Here is a 19,917-nt window from a genome sequence, read left to right on the forward strand (position 1 = left end):
GTGCGCAAGTCATGCCAGTGGTGTCACTCGTGGCTGGATCGATAGCCTCTGTCTTGTCTGGTCTTGTCTGTCGCAGTGGGTTCGTGTGTTCGTGCTCGCGCATTCATCCTGCAGTGGCCGTGCTAACCGCGCTCCTGCATTGTGCGCATCCATTGACAATCCATTATATCAAATATCATTCGTTCGTACTATGATAGTGTCGATAGTGTAAATACGCACGCAGATACAGTGAATCAACCGTAGTCATCATCTGTGGTCATCATGGGGTCGCTATTTCGCAGTGCGGAGATGACTCTCTGCCAGCTCTTCTTGCAGAGCGAAGCAGCATACGCTTGCGTGTCGGAACTGGGCGAGCTGGGTCTGGTACAATTCCGCGACGTACGTACATTCTTTTCACTTCACGGCGATACTGGTATATTTAGGTTTACATAATTTGGTTTCACTTTGCAGTTGAATCCGGACGTCAATGCCTTCCAACGCAAGTTCGTCAACGAGGTTCGTCGCTGCGATGAAATGGAACGCAAACTGCGTTACCTCGAGAAGGAGATTAAGAAGGACGGTATTCCTATGCTCGATACCGGTGAGAGCCCCGAGGCGCCTCAACCTAGAGAAATGATTGATCTTGAGGTAAAATATATGCCAAACTATAGAATTAATCATTTATTTTGCAATTCTCTTCATTTTTGTTCTTTAGGCTACATTTGAGAAGCTAGAAAATGAGTTGCGTGAAGTAAATCAGAATGCCGAGGCGCTCAAACGCAACTTCCTGGAGCTCACTGAACTCAAACAGATCCTGCGTAAGACTCAAGTCTTCTTCGACGAGGTTAGTACATAAATCTCCACAAATATTTCGAATATGATTAAATCTTACGCAGATTGAAGGGCTAATTTGAGAGTAATTCAGCATGTCAGGAATGAGACTAATCAATATTTTAATAGCACATTCTGGATTATAAGCGCATCCCCGAAATGCAAATGCATCTCTTAATCAATTTAATATCCGATCACGCCAACAATTAATGAATAATTATTAACGCACAATAACCAGTAACAATCAAGTTATAGCATAACTATAATTGGAATGAATGCAGGGTGCATCGTCGCAACAACGACGTCGATCGATTGTCCCGGACTTGTTTACGTTTTTGTAAGTGCAACAACCAAGCAACAAGTGCGCCGGTTTCAACTCCGGTTTTAAAGTTTGTCGTTTGCACGACCAATAATACTTATTGATCTAACAAATGATCGTCTCAATTAACATATTATTATACTATTAAATTAGCGTGTTTTAGCGTGTGTTATCGTTGTTTACTGAGTGCATTAATAATTATTGCGTTGATTGTCATCATGTTGAGTACCGAGTCGAAATTTCGATTTTATTCTGCATGCCAATTTGCTAGAAGCTTTGATTAAGGTGCTTAAAGTCAAATAATTGAAAATTGAAAATATTGTGCAAGTTTTGGGAAGGTTTTAAAGGGAATTGATTGTATATTGTTGACCTTAAAGAAGATCAACGGGTAAGAGTATTCTTATTAATATGGAATGATGGAAAATGGAGAAACAAGGAACTTGCATGCCGTGTGCCTGGCCTCATTGTTGCGGCTGTTTATTTCCGACTTGATTCATTCTGCCCCCAGCGTGTTAGCAAGTCAAATCATGATCATTGTTAAACAATAATAGGAAAGTGTCTATTACTCGCCTCAAAGTGGAGGAAAAAGTGTTTTGTTGCGTGTGTGAGTGTGTTTTTATAAAAATGTTCTAGATCAGCCTGGAGTCTACACAATTCGCCCAAATTGCCCTAAATATTTATTAATTCTAGCTAGTTATAGGGAAATCTCTCCTGATAATCACTTTATCCATAATTATTTTGAGTATTTTGCTTTTGGTTTAGTTTGGTTTTGGTTTTTGGATCTTCTAATTACTTTTCTATGCTTATTATCATATTTTTAAACGGTTATAAACGAAAGGACGAATTCGAAGCGTGGTGTTTGTATAATGTAGATGTGAATGTCATGCCCATGAAAATTTCATGAGCTTTGTGTGTTTGCGTTTGTAACGTGCGCGCGCATTCATGGTTGTTTCAAGTTATTTATTGTCATTTGTCGACGTACATTTTTTACGCTTATCTTACATCAGCTACGATTAGCTACTGTTTTCTTCACATTAACAAATCATTATCAGTGTAGAAATTCGTATATAATTAGTATGAGTTAAAAACTTTAATTTTACCTAAAAATATCTTCTAAATTTTCATTTCAACGATTGTTACAAACATATTCAGTAATTTTAGTATAAAATTAGCACAAACTATGGTTTTTACCAATAATTAATCATAATCAAATTTGGTTTATAGTTTTTGAAGAGAAAAACCTAAATATTTATTCTAACTTCAATAGTTTTTCAGTTATTTCCAAATAACTAACAGTAAACACTCCAGTTTAAAACAATTATACTACACTTCTACCTTAATCAGTCTGTATGAATCGATTGCTTAGTTTGCAGTCTGATTGTAACATTGGAAAGTTCTACCAAGTGACCGCAATTAAAATGCTTAACTCGCGCTTAGCACTAAACGCCAAACGAAAAATGTAATACGCACGTGACGCCCGATTGCGTGTCATTCAAATCGCGAATGTGATTAATAAACTCGGACATATTAGTCTCGACCGGGTTTTTTTTATCTTTTGTTTGTCATAACATACTTGTAACGAAAGTTAAAGTTAGCTTTGGGAATTTTGACAAACAGCATCAATTAGCAGCGATTTTTGAGTGTGAATTTTGCTATTTGTCTGTCTTTTGTCATAATTATTATTGAGCAAATTCGGCACGAACTACAATACCGTGGCTGTAAATTATAAACCTCGTGACATGCGTGACTAATTCGACTTGCGTGGTTTTTTTTGTTGCTTCAAACACAATTACGAAAAAATTCCGTGTCTTAAAAAACTTTTGCCTGCGTATAAGATTAATATCACGTTCTTATCTTCGTGGATTATACTATTATACCGGTCATAAACTAAACTAGGCGCTTTGGAAGCCCATTTTTCGTCAAACTGATTTTTGTGCGCGGCTTAACTAAAGCAATAAAGCAATTTACGTGATCGATTTCACGTGAGTTGTGTGCTTGCGTCAGCAAGGGATCAATATAATAAATTAATTCCCGGCTGGATCAATGTTTAAACTCGTGCCGTGTTCAAATAATATGTTATTAGATAATCTTTCAATTTACAAACGTACGTGCTGGATCACCGCAAAAAAAGAGACGTTAGAATTGTGTTGTTCAGGCGTTTACTTCGAATTCTTTAATGAGCAATAAAAATAAACGCTGTGAATACCAGTATTGATTTGGATTACATCATCATCATTGCATCGCAACATTCGAAGCCTTTATTTATAACAATTGACTGCAGCTCACTAACATTATGCTTATTTTGCTTTAATTATTTATTTCTTGTTTTAGCAATTGTATAAGTTGATTTGTTTTTACATTGTTTGAACAATTAATTTATATTCTACCCATTTTTAACACTCTCTGTTAATTTTCACTCCAGTACCGCTTAAATTTATCTCAAGAAAAAAATTATTCTGGTTTTGGTTACACATTATTACCCATTCCTATCCTTTAAAAGTTTTTGAAAGAATTTAAAGTTTTATTGATACGCGAGACAAAAAAAAAAACGAGGGTAGTTCCTAGTGGGTAGTTTAGGTATTTTTGTGGGCATTGTGTGTCGCCAGGCTGAACGTGTTGGGTCTGCTCAGATGGCCGATCCGTCGCGGGAAGAGGAGCAGGTGACCCTGCTGGGCGAGGAGGGTTTGCGTGCCGGCGGACAGGCGCTCAAGCTCGGGTAAACCATCAATTTATTTCACTTTCAGAAATGGAAAAGCTAAGGCAATTCAGCGCGTATCTATAAATATCATTCCTGCCTTTCTCAATCAATTCAATGCAATAGTTTGAAATTTAATCCTCAACCACTTCAATTGTAAATACTCCCCCTGAAAATATCATTGTTGTGGTTCTTACAGCACTTTGAGATGATTGTGGCGGATCCCGGCAGCTTTCGATCGACGTTAAGGCAAGCCAACGCGTGGTGTGACTTAAAAATATCTATATTGAGTGTGTTGCCGAAATTAGCGTTTAGCACTGGTAGTAGAAAATTAATACTGCTGCAGGGTGTCGCTTCTAAACACCGAAAAAAAAAGTCGACGCAATTTTACGGCCTGTGCGAGCGCGATAAACAGCGACAGGCGCATTACGTAACGCAAATGTTTGCAAATATTTAGATTAGCGTAACACTCCCTAGGTGTATGTTACACATGCTAATGTCTACGATATGATATCGGGTACTATCAGCGCGATGATAGTTTTCGGTTGTCGAATCGGCGGAATGTTAAATTGGATGCGTAATAAAAATTCATAGTGGCGGCACTTTAGAATTATTAAATGTCTAACATGTAGATATTACGTATATTGTCAACGGCAAAGTGATAACATTTAACAGCTTGATTCAAGGTTGATTAAATAACGAATACGGAAAGTCTGAAATTTCTAAGCGAAAATTCACGCAAATATTTACAAATGAAGCATGTTATTTGTACCTAGGACTTTTTTGTAATAGTTTGGCTTGGAACGTTTTAGATTGTTTGAATTTTCGAAACGAAGCGAAATATTCGCATAATTTTTTTTGTTGACAGTAATGATTACGCCAGGTGAAGCAATGAAACTTTTATATTGTTTGTTTTATGAATTTTAAGGTTTTGAGAACTTAAAATTTCACTTCTACGTTAAACTAGTTTCATTTGCTTATCGTGGATATTAATTTAGGTTTATTATGTGTGTGATTGTGATTGTGTGAATTTCTAACACTTTTTATTGTGTAGTTTTGTTTGTAAATTTTCTTACAATAACCAAACTAAACTTTGCTTGCTAACCAGCTATATCAAATAACAAAGTAAAAGATACTAATGATGATTAATTGAAATTTGATTAACACAATGTTGGTTTTGGCGTGTTTCTGTTTATTTTGATGTCATTCTTTACCTAAATCTCATAATTCAGCCTTATTTTGATGATTTGTTCTGTATTTTTTATTGTTGTTTGTTTAATTTTGTATAATTTGTTTATGTTGTTGAGTGTGTGTGTTTTTTTTTATTTGCTAATGTGTTGTGTTGTGGCAGCACGAAGGTGGTGTAAATCCCACCGAGTCTATGACCAGGGCCCTCATTAGCGACGACTCGATTGCCCGACAAGGCGCCCTTGGCCCCGTGCAACTCGGGTACGTATCTCACGCCCAAAACGCCAAAAATCAAAATGCAGCACTATACGCGTTATCATTATGATTTTGTATAGCTCAAGTTTCGTCACTATTAGTAATCATAACCATTAACATTATCTATTTATCTATGCATATTTCTTTCTTTATCTTCCATTTATTACTAACTGCATTGAGTTTGTTTCGCAACTTAGTTTAGCATTTAGCGAAATCATTATCATTTTCTAAAAGCTCATCCACTCAATCAATGAGTTGCCGATTAACGACTACTACTATGTTTGTTTTTTGAACAGTTTTCCGGAAAAAGCTATTGATCCCGAAGATTTTCTTCCATGGTCAGTAATATTCGAATATTAAATGTTGTTTAATGTTTCGATAAGTCACTACTCTCTTTTATTTAATGATTGTATTTGTTTTCTAAGTTTGGAGCTATATAGACGTAGTAGCGTAGAGAGAGAGCACTGCGAACTTTTCAGGGACAATTTAATATCGTTTCGATATTGGGTGTAATTATCGTACAGATCACAGGATGCACCGAATTGTATCTAAATTTAGACTTCTGCTATCAGCACACACAATGCTACTTTTAGACGTGCACCACACACTAATTGCACGATTGTGAATGCTTTTCATGTTGTTGCTTATTTTTGTTTCTTGTTTTTGCTTTGTGTGATTATTTATAATTTAACAATTTTTTGAGTTTTTTATGAGTCCATGTTGCGTTTTGAGCGAGGTGCAATTAACTTCAATTCGATAGGATATTGTTTTCAAAATAAACCAGCAATAAATCGATTAATCGAGTTATTCGTGCCGAAAACGTGTTTCAATGTGTAGGGAAGGTTGGCCAAGTCGTACCTCTAAAATACAATTTGCCCTAGATTGAAAGTTTTGCAACATAATGTCAGTTTTTCGACATATTTACCTGCTTTAGTTAATATAGATTTAATTCGTATGAGAAAAATTATTCAGAAATGTTTATATTTTTGTAAAACATCGATTTAACAAAATGTGTGAACGGTACGACTTAACAAACCGGTACCCTAAGTCGTACCTTCGATACCCTAAGTCGTACCTATGCCAAAGAAATAGCAAAATAAGAATATATATTAGTTTAATAATAATGTATTTATTTGCAAGGTATTTTATACTCGTTTGGACACCAAAACACATTTGTCATGCATCCAAATTTTGCATTTGAGGCGCTGAATCATACTATCTTCCCTATTCTCATCACGCTAGTAAAGTATCTTCGGCGCGCAACCGTAGCGCCGCCTCGTGGCGCAGCTGAAACCTTGAGTCCCATATGTTCTATAGGTACGACTTAAAAAGCGCAAAGGGGTACGAGTTAGCAAACATGTGCTTCCCGCTTAAAACAACCTTAAACAATATATCAGAAGGAATATTTAACAAAATCCATGTAGAAAACAATACATGGATAGATGTATATCCAATATTTAACATGCAACACATATTTAGTGGTGTTTTTCTCACCACCAATGCTTTCAAGCTCCACGAGAAATTGGATGAGCACGAGGAGCAAAACTATTTTTGCGCATAACTTCTCAATTCTGATTCGGCGGGAACTGATTAAAGAATATGCTTCTAGTATGATTTCATGCTGTCCGAATACAGCATTTTAAGTTGCATAAAGTGCCTTCAAGTTAGAGAAAAGACCGAGGTACGACTTACGTGACGGTACGACTTAAGCGACTTTCCCCTACATATTATAATCCCGATGATTTATTAATATTTGAATGATAATAAATAATACAATAACAAAGTGCTGATAAGACCACATCCGGAAATCGCATTTATATTAATATAAAATTGTAACTATCCGAAAGATGATAACAAAACAAATGCGATTTTCATACCTAACATTAAAAAAAATCAAATGACTAAAATCCTGTGTTGGGTTGATGATTTTGCCTGCATTAATATTTCTTTCAGAAATTGTTAAATTATAACGTCAACTGCAATTCTCTAATTTTTTATTAATTTTTGGTTAATGTATGCAACGGAATTGATAACTGAATGTCTTAACTTTTTCCGTTTTAATCTTTTTTTAAATTCGTAAAGTTTAGTAGCCAATCGCCGATTCAGTTTTGCGCTTGCTACTCTACTTTGATTCATGTCTGTGTAAAAATTAATAATTGTATTTGTGAGTTTAGTTTTGTCGCCGGCGTGATTCTTCGTGAACGCATCCCGGCTTTCGAACGTATGTTATGGCGCGCTTGTCGTGGCAACGTGTTTCTTCGCCAGGCTGAAATCGAAACACCATTGGAAGATCCATCAAGTGTAAATATTATTTTACTGTATTTTACAGTGAACAGAAATTTATAGGCGTATTTGCAGGGTGACCAAGTATTCAAGTCGGTGTTCATCATCTTCTTCCAAGGTGACCAATTGAAAACGCGCGTGAAAAAGATCTGTGAAGGATTCCGCGCCACGCTGTACCCATGCCCCGAGGCGCCTGCTGATCGCCGTGAAATGGCGATGGGTGTTATGACTCGCATTGAAGATCTGAACACTGTTCTTGGGCAGACACAGGATCATCGCCATCGTGTGCTCGTGGCAGCCGCTAAGAACATCAAGAATTGGTTCGTCAAGGTTCGCAAGATTAAAGCGATTTATCACACGTTGAATTTGTTCAACTTGGACGTTACCCAGAAGTGTCTCATTGCTGAGTGTTGGGTACCTGTGTTGGATCTGGAGAATATTCAATTGGCCCTACGTCGTGGAACTGTGAGTTCTTTTTATTTTCAGGAGTTAGTTTTTATTATAAATTTTAATTGATATAGGAACGTAGTGGAAGTTCTGTGCCACCGATTTTGAACCGAATGGAAACCTGTGAGGACCCACCGACTTATAACCACACCAATAAGTTTACAGCGGGTTTCCAAGCGTTGATCGACTCTTACGGTATTGCTTCTTACCGCGAAATGAACCCAGCTCCTTATACAATCATTACGTTCCCCTTCTTATTCGCTGTAATGTTTGGTGATTTTGGTCACGGTGCACTCATGGCTATGTTTGGCGGTTGGATGATTCTCAAAGAGAAGCCACTCGCCGCCAAGAAAGTCGACAGTGAGATCTGGAATATATTCTTCGGCGGTCGATATATTATCTTCCTCATGGGCGTATTTTCGATGTACACCGGTCTGATCTACAACGACGTCTTCTCGAAGAGCATGAATATCTTCGGCTCCAAGTGGCAGGTGGTCACTAATATGACTGGCGCTCATATTTTGGCGCATGAAGCCACTATGACGCTCAATCCTGCTTCGAGTGCATACGCGCAGTATCCGTATCCATTCGGGCTGGATCCCGTCTGGCAGCTCGCTAAGAATAAGATCATCTTCCAGAACGCGTATAAGATGAAGATCTCGATCATTCTGGGCATTTGTCACATGTTGTTTGGTGTCAGCATGTCGCTGTGGAACAACTTGTACTTCAAGAACAAACTGGACATCATCTTTCAGTTCGTTCCACAGGTGATCTTCTTGTGCTTCTTGTTCTTGTACATGGTGTTGTTGATGTTTATCAAGTGGGTAACATACTTTCCAACTGATGATTGTGAGTATTCATATTTATTAACAAAATGAACAACATAGAACCTATTTTTGTAAAAATTTCCAGTGGATCTTGTAAAATGGAGTCCGCATTGCGCGCCGTCCATCTTGATTACATTCATCAACATGGTGTTGTTCAAGGAGACCAAAGTAGACAAGGTGTGCGACCCCACGATGTACGCAGGTCAAATCGGCCTCCAGAAATTGCTCGTTGTATGCGCGATGTTGTGTATTCCGTGGATGTTACTCGCCAAACCCATTCATATTATGCGCGCCGCGCAGAGGAACAACTTTTCGGTCTCGCACCAGCAGATGCAATCGGCCACTGAGAATGGCGACGCCGAGCAGCCGATGCAGAATAATACTCAGGAGGTGGCCAAGGGTGGTGGTCACGACAGCGAAGAGATGTCGGAGATGTTTATCCACCAGGGTATCCATACCATCGAATATGTACTTGGGTCGGTCTCGCACACTGCGTCTTATCTACGTTTGTGGGCTTTGTCTTTGGCTCATGCTCGTAAGTACACAGAGAAATAAAGACTTCTGCAGTGAATAAAACAATTAAAAATAATTTTCAGAGTTATCCGAAGTACTGTGGAACATGGTGTTGAGCAAGGGTCTTCAGGTGGATGACTGGAGAGGTGGTATCGCGCTGTACATTATTTTCAGCTTCTGGGCGTGTCTCACCGTCTCCATCTTGGTGTTGATGGAGGGTTTGTCCGCTTTCTTGCACACTTTGCGTTTGCATTGGTAAGTTTAGAATTCACAAACATTACAGCAGTGTTAAATAATTTGTACTGAATATTAGGGTGGAGTTCCAAAGCAAGTTCTACGCTGGTCTAGGTCATGCGTTCCAACCGTTCTCATTCGAAACCATCTTGGACACTGCTTCCACCGCTCCCGGCGAGGAGTAATTCCATTGAAGCATGGAAACGTAGTTTGAATATACCACAAGCTTAGAAAAAGTAACACCTTGCCGTTTGAAATAATTTAAATTAATTATTCTATATATTAATGAATTTAATAATAAATCATTAACCTATTAACAATTCATTCACGCGAATGAATATCAGATTATAGCCAAGCAGACATTAATTTATGTACTTAAGCAGTACACAATGGACGCTTTTGATGTTGTGAAAAAAATCAAATTAATTGAAAATATATGTGTAGCAAATGAAAATTTATAAAGTTATAATTAAATTTGATGATTTTTACAGGATCTCGCGAAGAAAGCATAACAATTACCGTGGTATATAAAATATTTAATGTTTGAAAAGGTAATAAAACTTCAACAAGACGCAGATATTTCCATAGATCAATGGTATTCCAAAGTTGCCAATTCGGCCGGCCGGAAAACGCCCTTTTCTGTGATAATACCAGCGATCAAATCTGCCGGGGTTACATCGAATGCAGGATTCCAACAGGCGATACCCTGCGCAGCAATCCGATGATCACCAACATGCGTCATCTCCCGGTCGGGCCTCTCTTCAATTTTGATATAATCACCGCTGACTATGTTCATATCGATGGACGTGAAGGGCGCAGCGATGTAGAAAGGCACGTTGTGGTGTTTTGCCAACACGGCGATTTGATAAGTGCCGATTTTATTCGCTGTGTCGCCATTTGAAGCAACCTAAGGGTGATTTTAAATTTTAGTTATTATTTTCAGCGTGTAATGTGAACAAAGTTCATTGTTACCCTATCAGCGCCGACAACAACAGCTGATATCCGCCGCTGCTTCATCAAAGTAGCCACCATGCTGTCGACAATCAGCGTCGCTGGAATTTTATCGTGAACTAGCTCATAGGCGGTCAACCGCGCGCCTTGATTGTACGGTCTTGTTTCCGTGCAGTAAACATGTTCTATTAGATAAACATACACAAACGCGATTAGAAAATCTATTCACTTGTTGGAAGGCCTTGTTTACCTAATTTTTGGGACGAATGTAATGTGCGAATTACGCCTAGAGCAGTACCATACCCAGCTGTGGCTAGTGATCCGGTATTACAATGTGTCAATATCCGGAATTGATTTTCTTTTGGATATTGACTGATGATTTCCTTCTCCCCATACATTCCAATTGCCTTGTTATCAGCAATATCCCTATCTAACATGTCTTCTATTCTTGTAATAAACCTTTGCTTCATTGTTTCTATGGTCAAACTTTCATCATCACACAGAATGTTAGCAAATTGAATTAAATCATCTGCAGCCAGTTTCATGTTAACTGCTGTAGGTCTAGAAGACACTAAATAATTCAGTCTGCCCTCAATTTCCTGTCGAAGAGCCTTTTTGCTCTCAAATTTTTCCTCATTTATTTGCACTGCTAAACTGAGACAACCAACAATTGCAATGGCAGGCGCACCTCGAACCTGCAACAACAATTTAAGTCCAGTATTCGTAAGAATCCCAATTTATGAATAAGAAGGAAAAAAACGTGGAACATACTTGCATTTTGTTTATAACTTTCCAGCCATCTTCGACGGTTTTCACCTGGAGATATTTGCATTGTGCGGGCAGTAGCAACTGGTCCAGTACTTCCAGGTTGCCCTTAGCGTACCTAATCGACTGCAGCGTCATATTCAGGCAAGTTTATTTAATTTCACAGTTCAATTAGCTATTCTTCTTATCTAAAACTACTTAACCTTTAAAATATCAAGACTTTCGCGCAGAAATTCAAAAGCTACCGAAAACAACTGAGTACATTATTTTAACTTGCATACTGAGTACGGTCGACGACAACGGACGACAGTTTGTCTCGATTACTCAACCGAGGTCGATTCAGATTAGGCTAAATGTTTAATTAAGATAATTTGTAGCACTTCACGGCATACTCATGTAAATGAAAAAATGTCTAAAATCAACACTCTACACGCGCAAGTTTAATGTTAAAGATATTAATTAAATATTCGAAAACGGAACATAGTCCAACTCATATTCTTGGAAAATTTTATTCTGTTGTTTATTCTACAATAATTTATTTAAGGAATCATAATTTACCCATTTAATTTATTTAGTAAAGTAACAAAACGTTTTAAACTTTCATATGCAAGCGCATATTTAAGTTTTTTACTATTTTTATTAAAAGTTATATAGGAATTACAGTTTCATTAACTTTATAAAGTCCTATGCATCAAATTCTGTTAAATTTTAAGTTTTATACAAGAGAAAATATGTTAAAACCCAAGGAAAATTATGATTTTAAAACTTGTCATTTGTTCTCATCCGCTGCTAATATGCGCGAGCGTCATTTAATACAACTCATGCAACGATAAGGCGTGCACGTCGACGTCCTCGAGATGATAAGGAAGTGCTCCTATTGGATTACGCGTGAGTAATAACATAAGAAGAATAATAAAGAGTGCGCGGGGCGCATAGTTGCATAATGTATCTCTTGCCGCTACCGTGGGACGAAATGAACATGAAATGAATCTAAAATCTAAATATATTTTTCAGGTTAGGCAGGCGCAGTGCGAGTCCCAGCGAATCCTTAAATTCCTATAAATACAATGACACAATAAAATATGCGGCACGTGTGATTTTTCTTATCCGGCGCAGTGTTAATTAGATCTATTGAAAATGGTAAATATTCTCATAAATAATAAGCAGTAAATAAAAGTCATGTTTAATTTACATTTGTGTTTTCCAGGCACTCCTTGGCGCTCAACTAGTTATCACTCTGGTGATGATCAGCATCATCCAGAAGCTCGGACCACATTTTTCCCTAGCCAGGTGGATATTGTGTTCAACTGGTTTAATAAGATATCTGTATCCAACCAATACAGAACTCCGGCAGGTTGCCAATGTGCCTAAGGATAAAGCAAAGAATAAGAAGGCAGGCAAGCAGAATGGAAGAATTGAGCACAAGGCAGAGACATTTCATATACCCAGGAATGTTGATGTTGAGCTGGAAACTGCCAAAGTATGCAGCCTAGATGTGATTCATCTCAGATATTATCCAGAGTATCAGTGGCTTGTTGATTTCTCTTTATATGCTGCTTTAGTGTATATTGTGACTGAGGTAAATTAAGTTTTCTTTAAGAATATGTCTTAAAAGCTACAAAATTTTCTAAAAAAAATTGTTTTGATTGTAGGTGTATCAAATATGGTTCCCCATCAAAGATGAAATTAACTTAAGCATGCTCTGGTGCTTTTTAGTAATTATTTTCTCAATGTATCCTTTTCAAATAAGTAATTTTATTACTTTAAACAACAAAAACTTTTCATATTTTTCTTAATGTTTAAATAGCAAAATTCTGTTATCATTAACCGTCCAATACTTTCGAGGTGAAGAATCGGTCGGCGAAAGGTCCACCTGCATCTGCATGGGCTTTACCTATTTATTAATATCGATGATGGTGTTGATTGTCGATGAGAACACCTTAGAAGTTGGTCTGGAAACGGCGTACACCAGCTTCAACAAAAGTGCGGCCATCTTCCTTGATCGACAAGGCTTAAGCTCAACGTAAATATATATACAGAGCTCTAAAAAGTTGCTTTTAATTATTAAATATTGTTTTTAGTGGTCCGGCATCGAAAATCGTCCTGAAATTCTTCATGGCTCTGTGGTGTGGACTTTTGGGCGCATTGTTAACTTTCCCTGGTCTGCGAATTGCCCGAATGCATTGGGATATGTTAAAGTAAAGAAATGAATGGTTAAATTAATAATTTCTATTAATTATTGATTTTTCTATAATTTAGATACTTTAGAGATCGTCGGGTGGTGCAGTTGTTATTAAATCTAAGTTTTGCTCTACCTTTCCTTCTGGTCATCGCGTGGATCAAACCAGTAAGTCGCAACTACTTGACTGTCAGGATATTCAGTGGAATGACAGAACCATTGTAAGTTTAACATTTGTACCAACAAATTTTCTTGCTAAAAATTTTTGTTTATTCAGATTGACTCCGGCCGCATTCGATACGCTCCGAATTGTCGCCATCGTTTTTACTTTCTTACTGAAGTTGTGTATTATGCCGTGGTATCTTCAAGCCTATCTCGATATGGCATATCATCGTGTTGAGGAACAAAAAAAGGAAGCTGGACGTATAACAAATGTTGACTTCCAGAAAAAAGTACAGTATAATATTTTATTTTTTCAACGTAGCGCATAAAATTACTTTTTGGCTATCTTATTAATTACAGATTGCTGCCGTATTTTACTACTTATGTGTTGTGACGATACAATACCTGGCACCGCTGATAATGTGCCTCTACATGGGAATAATGTACAAAACGCTGGGCGAGTACAGTTGGAGAGGGCTGTACGTCGAACCAGCCGACGAAGAATGCGCATTGGGGGCGCCACCCTCCGTAGTTGGCGATTCATCAGAGGCAGCTGATTCCATTGTGAAAAGTGCCGAAAACTTTCACATGGCGCTTGATAGTCTCAAATCAGTAAAAAATATAATCAGATCTAAAATATTTAAATATTAACATTGTAATTTTATGCAGGTGTTCACAGTGGACGTCTTCCGTGGCCTCTTTGGATTCGGCACGTGGTGGTGCTGCTTCCTATACTTCGGAACTACCTCAGTAGGATTAGTATATCAATCGTACTTTTCACAGTCATAACGTTAGCCACTTCACAGCCGTAATAAGTAAACCGCGAACATTTTCAAACCTCATTTTCCTAAGCTTACGCGTGCAAGTATTCTAGGAAGTTTAGTCATGTAAGTTTATAAAACGATGTTAATTGATATCAAAACCAAATGATAAGATTAACACGCGCAACACGTGAACGTTTGAAACGAATTTGCGCGAATCATCATTACCGACATCGAGTAGCATTTGCGAACGTGATCGCAGCCCGCTGCTTGGAAACCAGTCGCGGCGATTAATAAACAGCGTAGATCGAGTGACGCAGCAACAATGACAATTGTAAACGCGTCTAGACTTTGCTTGCATCAAGTTGGTGCGAAACTTGGAGGCAAGAATTTACGTATTCAGAGTTAATTTTTGACTGTGTGCAGTTTTTGTATCTAGCGTCGATTTTACGCATGTGTATCACGTCATTAACATGCGTTCAATTGTTTCTTTTTGTTTGTTCTTCATGTCCACAAATAAATATTTACCAAAAATGTTTTTTATTGTTTAGTTAATACAGCTTTACGCCTTTATATTAGGCATAAACAAGAAAAGAAAAAACCGTTGAAACACATGGTTGCTGCTCTCAAAATGGAGGCAGACGCGGAAGTCGTTAAGAAAAATTTAAAGCGTGATCCAAAATGGGAAAAAGAAAGGCTGAGCGCCGCACCGAGGGACATTCCCCTGTTTGTGCATTCAAGTTGAAGGTGCAAGCAGCTGCATCTCTTTTCTTAGAACTTGTGCTAGTCCCATTTTGAAAAAAAAAACTATACCTGGGCATTTACAAACCGTTAAATTTCAATACAATGACTCAATATTCCCATGCATTTTACCTATGCGACCATGTCTTGCTTGAATATACGCATGTTATATTGCGAAACCTTGAAACGACGAACAGATCGCATTGCGACAACGACCACGTGTTTAGCACTCGATGAACGCGCTGAACGGTTCAAGTTCATTTCGAATTGTCGCCTTTTACAGATTTGGATAATCTCAACATCCTCAACACTGCACAACATTGTGATTTGGTATCTGCTAAGAATGACTCATTATATTCATTATGATTTGTGCTGAATTTAATGAAACAGTTCAAAATGCTGACGAGTATTTATTTTCTCTTGAATTCTCCGGAACTATCTAGAATTCTAGAATAACGTATACTACACCGAAAGAAATTTTAAATATCGCGGGCTATCCATACTCGTGCCCATGGATATTCTGATTTTGGATAATAAAGAGTTACTTATATTTATTTTTACACTCAATGAACCTTAAAAATATTGTAAATAATACTGTGCATATATTATTAATATTATACTATTATTTTGTTTATAATACGCCGGAATTATAACCGGAAATGTTGAGAAGCGTCATTTCGACCAATCGGAGCGCACTGCGTCACGCGCCTCGTTCGCCGGTTGGCCGCGTTCCGGAATATTCTAGAAGCGGCATTGATCCGGTGTATAAAACCGGCCATTGCGAGCCTCCCGTCCCGATTTCAAGCTAAGACGTTGTGCAGTGAACTTCTGCGCGTGAATAATTCAAGTTTTATCTGCATTTATACATAAATCTATAAGGTACGTGAGGTCTATCGATCAACTAACTTCCCTCTATTACGATTAGATATTATTTAGAAGGCTTAGGCGTCAACTGTTTTCATTTTCTACATTTGTGTGACGCACGTGTTTAAGGCGCGTTCCACCAAAAATTACTTGTTCTCGAATCTTCTATTATTTTTCATTGATTCAAAGTAAGAATACAGCGCGTATAAAATCAATAATTAATTAATTACACATGTTGATCGTCACATTGATAATAGCCCAATAGTGTAGCAAGAAATTTATTGTGTTCTTTCATTCTCAGATGGCTAAGGCACCAGCAGTTGGTATTGATCTTGGAACCACCTATTCCTGTGTGGGTGTTTTCCAACATGGAAAGGTCGAAATTATTGCTAACGATCAAGGAAACAGGACAACACCATCCTATGTTGCCTTCACAGACACTGAGCGTCTCATCGGTGATGCCGCCAAGAACCAAGTTGCGATGAACCCCAATAACACAATTTTTGGTAAGATTTGACTGTTAATTCTATGCTTCAGTCCCCCATATATATGAAATGATGATACCAAATGTCATGCCAGACTAGAGTTTATGAGCTACATTATGATTAGTCAAAATATCTGAAGAATGCCTAAAATTCTATTCTCATTCTCATAGATAGCTTGTTTTACTTCAGCCATTAATTTCGTTCTTTATTTTCTTAGATGCTAAACGTCTTATTGGGCGCAAGTTTGAAGACACCACTGTCCAGAGTGATATGAAGCACTGGCCGTTCGAGGTCATCAGCGACGGTGGCAAACCAAAGATCAAGGTTGACTACAAGGGTGAAGCCAAGAGCTTCTTCCCCGAGGAGGTCAGCTCCATGGTTTTGGTTAAGATGAAGGAAACTGCTGAAGCTTATCTTGGCAAGACTGTCACAAATGCTGTCATCACCGTACCCGCATATTTCAACGACTCTCAGCGTCAGGCCACCAAGGATGCCGGTACCATCTCCGGTCTGCAGGTTTTGCGTATCATCAACGAACCCACCGCGGCTGCCATCGCCTACGGTTTGGACAAGAAGGGTGTCGGCGAGCGCAATGTTCTTATCTTTGATTTGGGCGGTGGTACCTTCGATGTGTCCATCTTGACCATTGAAGACGGTATCTTTGAGGTCAAGTCTACCGCTGGTGACACTCACTTGGGCGGTGAAGATTTTGACAATCGTATGGTTAACCACTTTGTGCAGGAATTCAAGCGCAAATACAAGAAGGATTTGACTAGCAACAAGCGTGCCCTGCGTCGTCTGCGCACATCTTGCGAACGTGCGAAGCGTACCCTGTCATCCTCCACCCAGGCGTCCATTGAAATCGATTCCTTGTTCGAGGGTATTGATTTCTACACCTCCATCACCAGGGCTCGTTTCGAAGAGTTGAACGCTGACTTGTTCCGCTCCACCATGGAACCCGTCGAGAAGTCGATCCGCGACGCCAAGATGGACAAAGCTCATATCCACGACATCGTACTTGTCGGTGGTTCTACTCGTATCCCGAAAGTCCAGAAGTTGTTGCAAGACTTCTTCAATGGCAAGGAGTTGAACAAATCGATCAACCCCGATGAAGCCGTCGCGTACGGTGCTGCCGTCCAGGCTGCCATCTTGCACGGTGACAAGTCCGAAGAGGTGCAGGATCTGCTCCTCCTCGACGTAACTCCATTGTCTTTGGGTATCGAAACTGCTGGCGGTGTGATGACTGCTTTGATTAAGCGTAACACTACCATTCCCACCAAGCAGACTCAGACCTTCACGACCTACTCAGACAACCAACCTGGTGTCTTGATCCAGGTTTACGAAGGTGAACGTGCCATGACTAAGGACAACAATATCCTTGGAAAGTTCGAGCTCACCGGCATTCCACCAGCGCCCCGTGGTGTTCCTCAAATCGAAGTCACCTTCGACATTGACGCCAACGGTATCTTGAACGTAACTGCTATCGAGAAGTCCACCAACAAGGAGAACAAGATCACCATTACCAACGACAAGGGTCGTCTCAGTAAGGAGGAAATCGAGCGTATGGTTAACGAAGCTGAGAAATACCGCAACGAAGATGAGAAACAGAAGAGCACAATTTCCGCCAAGAACGGTCTCGAATCTTACTGCTTCAACATCAAGAGCACTATGGAGGATGACAAGATCAAGGAGAAGATCAGTGACGCCGAAAAAACTCAGGTCATGGACAAGGTTAACGAAGTCATCGCCTGGTTGGATGCCAACCAGTTGGGCGAGAAGGAAGAATACGAACACAAGCAGAAGGAATTGGAGGGCTTGTGCAATCCGATCATTGCCAAGTTGTACCAGGGAGGCGCCGGTGGTGCTCCGGGCGGTATGCCTGGTGGATTCCCTGGTGCTGGCGGTGCTGCCCCCGGTGCAGGTGCTCCGGGCGCTGGCGGTGCCGGTCCGACCATCGAAGAAGTCGATTAAATAACTCCACATTCCTTACTCCAGTATTATTTGCAGAATTTGCCTAATTTATACGTCACCGTTTTAATATGAATCTGATTTTTCACCAAAGATGACAAACTGTTTGTTCGAGGGTGTTTTTGAATGGAAACATCTCTTCAAATTTTCGTATTTCTGAACTAGGAAACTTGAATTGTTCAATAAAGCGTCGAAATCCTTACATAAAACTTTGTTATATATTGTGCTAACCATCCCTGAATATCCTGCGCCGCCTCTCGTTAGGCGAGCGGAACGAACTTTTATTTTCATCCTGCTACTTTCGTAAACATTCATTTTAGTTCACTTCCATCACTCTAGGTACGAACACATATCTCGCGTGGTTTATACGATTTTTATTTCCATGAATCTCTTGTTTGTCTCTGCTTTGTAACTAATATTCGGCAACATTCAGTGGTAATTCACGTGTGTTGTGTGTTGGTCAATTTAATTTGGATGGCGCATTTTTATTCTTTCTCATCATGGTCTGTTTGTTATTGTCTGCAGTAACTAACTTTGCATGCAATTAAAGTGTTTTCGCAAATTTATTTCAAAATTTAAAGAAACTTACGTTTGTAAGGCAATATTTTTTAAACGAGCACTTATTTTGTTCCCACAATGAAAATTAGATGTAATTAAACTGAAACACGCTTGTGGCTACAATACTTCCTTGAATCAGGGTTTTATTTCTGGTTTTCTCTTAATGTCAAGCATCTTATTTTAATATAGATTTTTTCCTACGAAGCACGATACAATGGTAAGTTACTAATTCCACCATTTTGATCGTTCATTTATATTTATAAAACGTGGATAATAGAATAGTTAGAAAATTAACATCCATCATTATGGATTGAATATTAGATGTTCTTTTTCAACAATATAAATGATTCTCTTCAAACATTTATACTCTGTATCTAAACAACCTTTTCACCTTCAACAAGTGCCGTTTGCATAAAGTCGCTTCGTGCGTTCGATCAGTGCGCACAATCCGCGTTCGGCACAAGCAGTATCAGCGCACGCTTTATTCGCGTCGTTCGAGTTTACTTGATCGTAGTAGAACATAGTCGTCGGTTGATGCACACGCGTTTCTTGCGAGTTGTCTCCTTGTTCTCTTGTGAATTTGTTTGTGCTACTACCGTACGGTTGTGCTCTCGATCTATTGTTTATTTGCCGGGCGTGCACAAGAAACTTAACTTGCATTATTCCGAGGAATAAAATTGATACTTATAAATTATATTCGTTTCCAAATTCGTGTAATATCTGTTTTTATCAATTTTGTGTCACAAACCAGTGAATTCCACAATCGCCACAATCGATTCAGCATCGATTCCATGGGATTGCTGCAAACTGCGTGGGACATCAGTTACAGTTCGTCGCCGATACCCTGGTAACTTTATAATTGATTTAATATTTTTGATTTATGTACTCTTGCATTTTTGAAATGAATTATTA

The 19,917-nt window shown here is 38.8% G+C and overlaps 4 protein-coding genes across 9 annotated transcripts; 3 read left to right on the forward strand and 1 right to left on the reverse strand.

Annotated features, from left to right (window-relative positions):
• The first annotated feature begins 16 nt into the window (after window positions 1–16).
• On the forward strand, window positions 17–10,025 carry Vha100-1 (V-type ATPase subunit a family protein Vha100-1). Of its 6 annotated transcripts, XM_065300684.1 has the most exons (11): window positions 17–378; window positions 451–627; window positions 695–823; window positions 5,176–5,273; window positions 5,564–5,605; window positions 7,442–7,568; window positions 7,626–8,015; window positions 8,072–8,846; window positions 8,910–9,359; window positions 9,421–9,592; window positions 9,651–10,025. In XM_065300684.1, exons 1-11 carry the CDS (start codon window positions 262–264, stop codon window positions 9,754–9,756), a joined length of 2,583 nt encoding a protein of 860 aa, XP_065156756.1. In that variant the 5' UTR covers window positions 17–261; the 3' UTR covers window positions 9,757–10,025. The 6 variants fall into 6 exon arrangements, with proteins under 6 accessions (XP_065156756.1, XP_065156760.1, XP_065156757.1 ...); XM_065300688.1 differs by lacking the exons at window positions 5,176–5,273; window positions 5,564–5,605 and adding an exon at window positions 1,092–1,147; XM_065300685.1 differs by lacking the exons at window positions 5,176–5,273; window positions 5,564–5,605 and adding an exon at window positions 3,736–3,845.
• A 67-nt stretch (window positions 10,026–10,092) lies between these two features.
• On the reverse strand, window positions 10,093–11,691 carry LOC135790475 (methylthioribose-1-phosphate isomerase). Its single transcript, XM_065300694.1, has 5 exons — window positions 11,533–11,691; window positions 11,294–11,481; window positions 10,773–11,217; window positions 10,544–10,707; window positions 10,093–10,478 (listed from the first exon to the last, which is right to left on the reverse strand). The coding sequence occupies exons 2-5, from the start codon at window positions 11,423–11,425 to the stop codon at window positions 10,161–10,163; spliced, it is 1,059 nt and encodes a 352-aa protein (XP_065156766.1). The 5' UTR covers window positions 11,426–11,481; window positions 11,533–11,691; the 3' UTR covers window positions 10,093–10,160.
• A 325-nt stretch (window positions 11,692–12,016) lies between these two features.
• Window positions 12,017–14,923, forward strand: emei (transmembrane protein 161-like emei). Its single transcript, XM_065300693.1, has 10 exons — window positions 12,017–12,175; window positions 12,302–12,427; window positions 12,495–12,866; window positions 12,940–13,019; window positions 13,095–13,310; window positions 13,369–13,485; window positions 13,547–13,687; window positions 13,744–13,918; window positions 13,989–14,240; window positions 14,298–14,923. Exons 2-10 carry the CDS (start codon window positions 12,425–12,427, stop codon window positions 14,415–14,417), a joined length of 1,476 nt encoding a protein of 491 aa, XP_065156765.1. The 5' UTR covers window positions 12,017–12,175; window positions 12,302–12,424; the 3' UTR covers window positions 14,418–14,923.
• Window positions 14,924–15,862: 939 nt separating this feature from the next.
• Window positions 15,863–18,656, forward strand: Hsc70-4 (Heat shock protein 70 cognate 4). Its single transcript, XM_065300690.1, has 3 exons — window positions 15,863–16,009; window positions 16,296–16,500; window positions 16,697–18,656. Exons 2-3 carry the CDS (start codon window positions 16,296–16,298, stop codon window positions 18,448–18,450), a joined length of 1,959 nt encoding a protein of 652 aa, XP_065156762.1. The 5' UTR covers window positions 15,863–16,009; the 3' UTR covers window positions 18,451–18,656.
• Window positions 18,657–19,917: the final 1,261 nt, after the last annotated feature.

Source organism: Atheta coriaria, unplaced genomic scaffold (genome assembly GCF_025399875.1).
Source record: "Atheta coriaria isolate IRGN ID8LTWV9N9 unplaced genomic scaffold, Caltech_Dcor_3.1 hic_scaffold_4_pilon, whole genome shotgun sequence".
NCBI classification, from domain to species: Eukaryota; Metazoa; Arthropoda; class Insecta; order Coleoptera; family Staphylinidae; genus Dalotia; species Dalotia coriaria.